This window comes from Lygodium microphyllum, chromosome 9 (genome assembly GCF_053477565.2).
Source record: "Lygodium microphyllum isolate KBCC chromosome 9, Lygodium_microphyllum_v1.1.10, whole genome shotgun sequence".
NCBI lineage: Eukaryota > Viridiplantae > Streptophyta > Polypodiopsida > Schizaeales > Lygodiaceae > Lygodium > Lygodium microphyllum.
In genome coordinates this window covers 131,104,064-131,106,236 of record NC_141143.1, presented here as the reverse complement: position 1 = coordinate 131,106,236, position 2,173 = coordinate 131,104,064, and the positions used below count along the sequence as shown (strand labels likewise).

At 39.9% G+C, this 2,173-nt stretch overlaps 1 protein-coding gene across 1 annotated transcript; it reads right to left on the bottom strand.

Annotated features, from left to right (window-relative positions):
- Positions 1-628: 628 nt before the first annotated feature.
- On the bottom strand, positions 629-1,735 carry LOC148031590 (uncharacterized). The gene is made up of 2 exons (XM_087685165.1): positions 1,392-1,735; positions 629-1,268 (listed from the first exon to the last, which is right to left on the bottom strand). Exons 1-2 carry the CDS (start codon positions 1,674-1,676, stop codon positions 1,200-1,202), a joined length of 354 nt encoding a protein of 117 aa, XP_087541291.1. The 5' UTR covers positions 1,677-1,735; the 3' UTR covers positions 629-1,199.
- Between the last annotated feature and the right edge of the window lie 438 nt (positions 1,736-2,173).

Sequence of the window (2,173 nt, the reverse complement as noted above, 5' to 3'; positions counted from 1 at the left end):
ATGCCTATCTATGAGTGTAATCTGACACCACAATACTAGTTCACACCAATATTGTGAGTTCTATGATACACTCATACAAGAGCACAAATCATATGAAGCCTCTAAACATTTTACTACTTTGGCACAGATACTTTTGCAAGTATGGAAAAAAATGAGAAGAGTCAATCCAATGACCACTTGTAACTAACACCCACACCCATACCAGCCAAGCTACCACAATGCACTATCCTTTGAGATGATGGCCCCTTTCACGGATTGTGCAACATCTCAATTTCCAATAAAGTGTCATAAAGGCATCATAGTACAAAGAGTATGAAAAAAATCCACAACAATGCTAATTTCAATTACATGTTGACCCTTATGGATAGGGGGTGAATAATTGAAAAACAAAATAGAAGTAGACATGTTAACTTCCAGATTCTCTCACACAAGTGCAAACAGACAAAAAAGCTTAGTGCAAGCATACAAAAGTGTGACGTGCAAAAGCTTTAGTTTGCCTAATCAATAAGCACACAACCTTGTGCCAATTCCATAGATGAAACGAAAGCCGAAGAAAGAAAATGAAAGAGGCATATGTAAACTGTCTTCTGCAACAATAGACATTGAGAAATGGCATAAGATCTTGTCATGGTCAAAGAGGAATTCACAATTCCATGAATAAGTTTGTAGTTGAGGAAAAGGATTTGCCTTAGGATTTAGGGTTTAATAAACATTGTTCAGAACTGATGTTGCAAATCAGAAATGTATGTTAATGCAAGCTGGATACTTCCATTTCATAAGGCTGGATCACGCACAGGCGTACGTGCACGCACACAGGAGATGCCAGCCAACTTAATGAAAAATGTGCAAGCTTGAGAATGGTAAAGCTAAGAGTGCTGGTTTCTTACTCAGAACACAACCAGTGTATAAAGATGGAGTCAAAGCCAGAATGTAAAGTAAAAGATCTCCACCACATCATTGATTGTAATACTAAATGGAAAGTAACCTGCTTTCTCTTGCTAGAGATTGCAGCAGGAATTGGGACAGCTTAGTGCCCAGAATATCATGCTGTTCTCTAGACATCTGTCTGATGAATCAGCTAAAGGAAACGCTAGGGTTTATTTTGTTAATGTTTTCCGGCAGAAATCTAGACAAGTTGTCCAAAATACCAAGCTGTTCCATATGCATCTGTCTGTAGAATCAGATTAACATTTACTTTTCTAATGACTTCCAGCACAAATCGAGACAAGTGAAGGTCCAGAAATGTCATGCTGTTCTCCGGATATCATCTGTCGTACCAGATAAGCGAAACGCTAGGGTTTCTTACTGTGATGTTTTCCCCCAAACAAACCACGAATTGATACGATGCGGAAGGACTTTACAGAAAACTACAGGCGAGATCGAATGAAAACCTTGGGACGAGCTTCTGCAGCCTCAGATGCACGACCTCCATCTCGCCGAGGCGAACCTTCGTTACTCGATTCCAGCGGCGGTCTGTACAGGCTGGACAGAGCGCTGCGGGTGGGGTCGTCGGAGGGGGCCGATGGCAGCGTCCGTGTAAAGTCGGGGCGATCTTGCAGTGCGTCACGGATGGCAGGAGAGGAGGAAGGGGAAGGAGGACCTTTGCTGACCCCGTCGGAGGGAGGCCATGAAAGCAGATGCTGCACCACGAACGTGTATAAGCTCCCGATATCCATTGGCTCGCTCTCGTTCTGCAAAATTGTCTGCGACCTAACAAATGCCCTCTCTCTCTCTCTCTCTCACCTCCCCTTCTTTTCTTTTAATTAAATATTTTAAATAATTATTTATTTTAAAATTTCTTTAACATATTTTTTCACTTACTTTGAGAGAGAGAGAGAGGGAATAATAATAATAATAATAATAATAATAATAGAGGAGAGAGAAGGGAAAAGTGAGAAAAAAAGGAGAGAGAAGAGAGAAGAAGAAGAAAGAGATTATTTGTAGAGAGGATATATAAAATTTAAAAGAGAGAGAAGAACAAGTAGAGAGAATTTTAAAAAAATAAAAAAGAGGAAGGAGAGTGTGTTTGTGTGTGAGGAGATAAGAGAAGAAGAAGGAGAGAGAATATGAACATACACAGAGAGAATTCTAGAGAGAGGAAAGAAAATACAAAAGAGAGAGTGAGAGAAAATTAAAAAAATTAAAGAGAATGCAAAAAGGGAGAGAGAGAAAA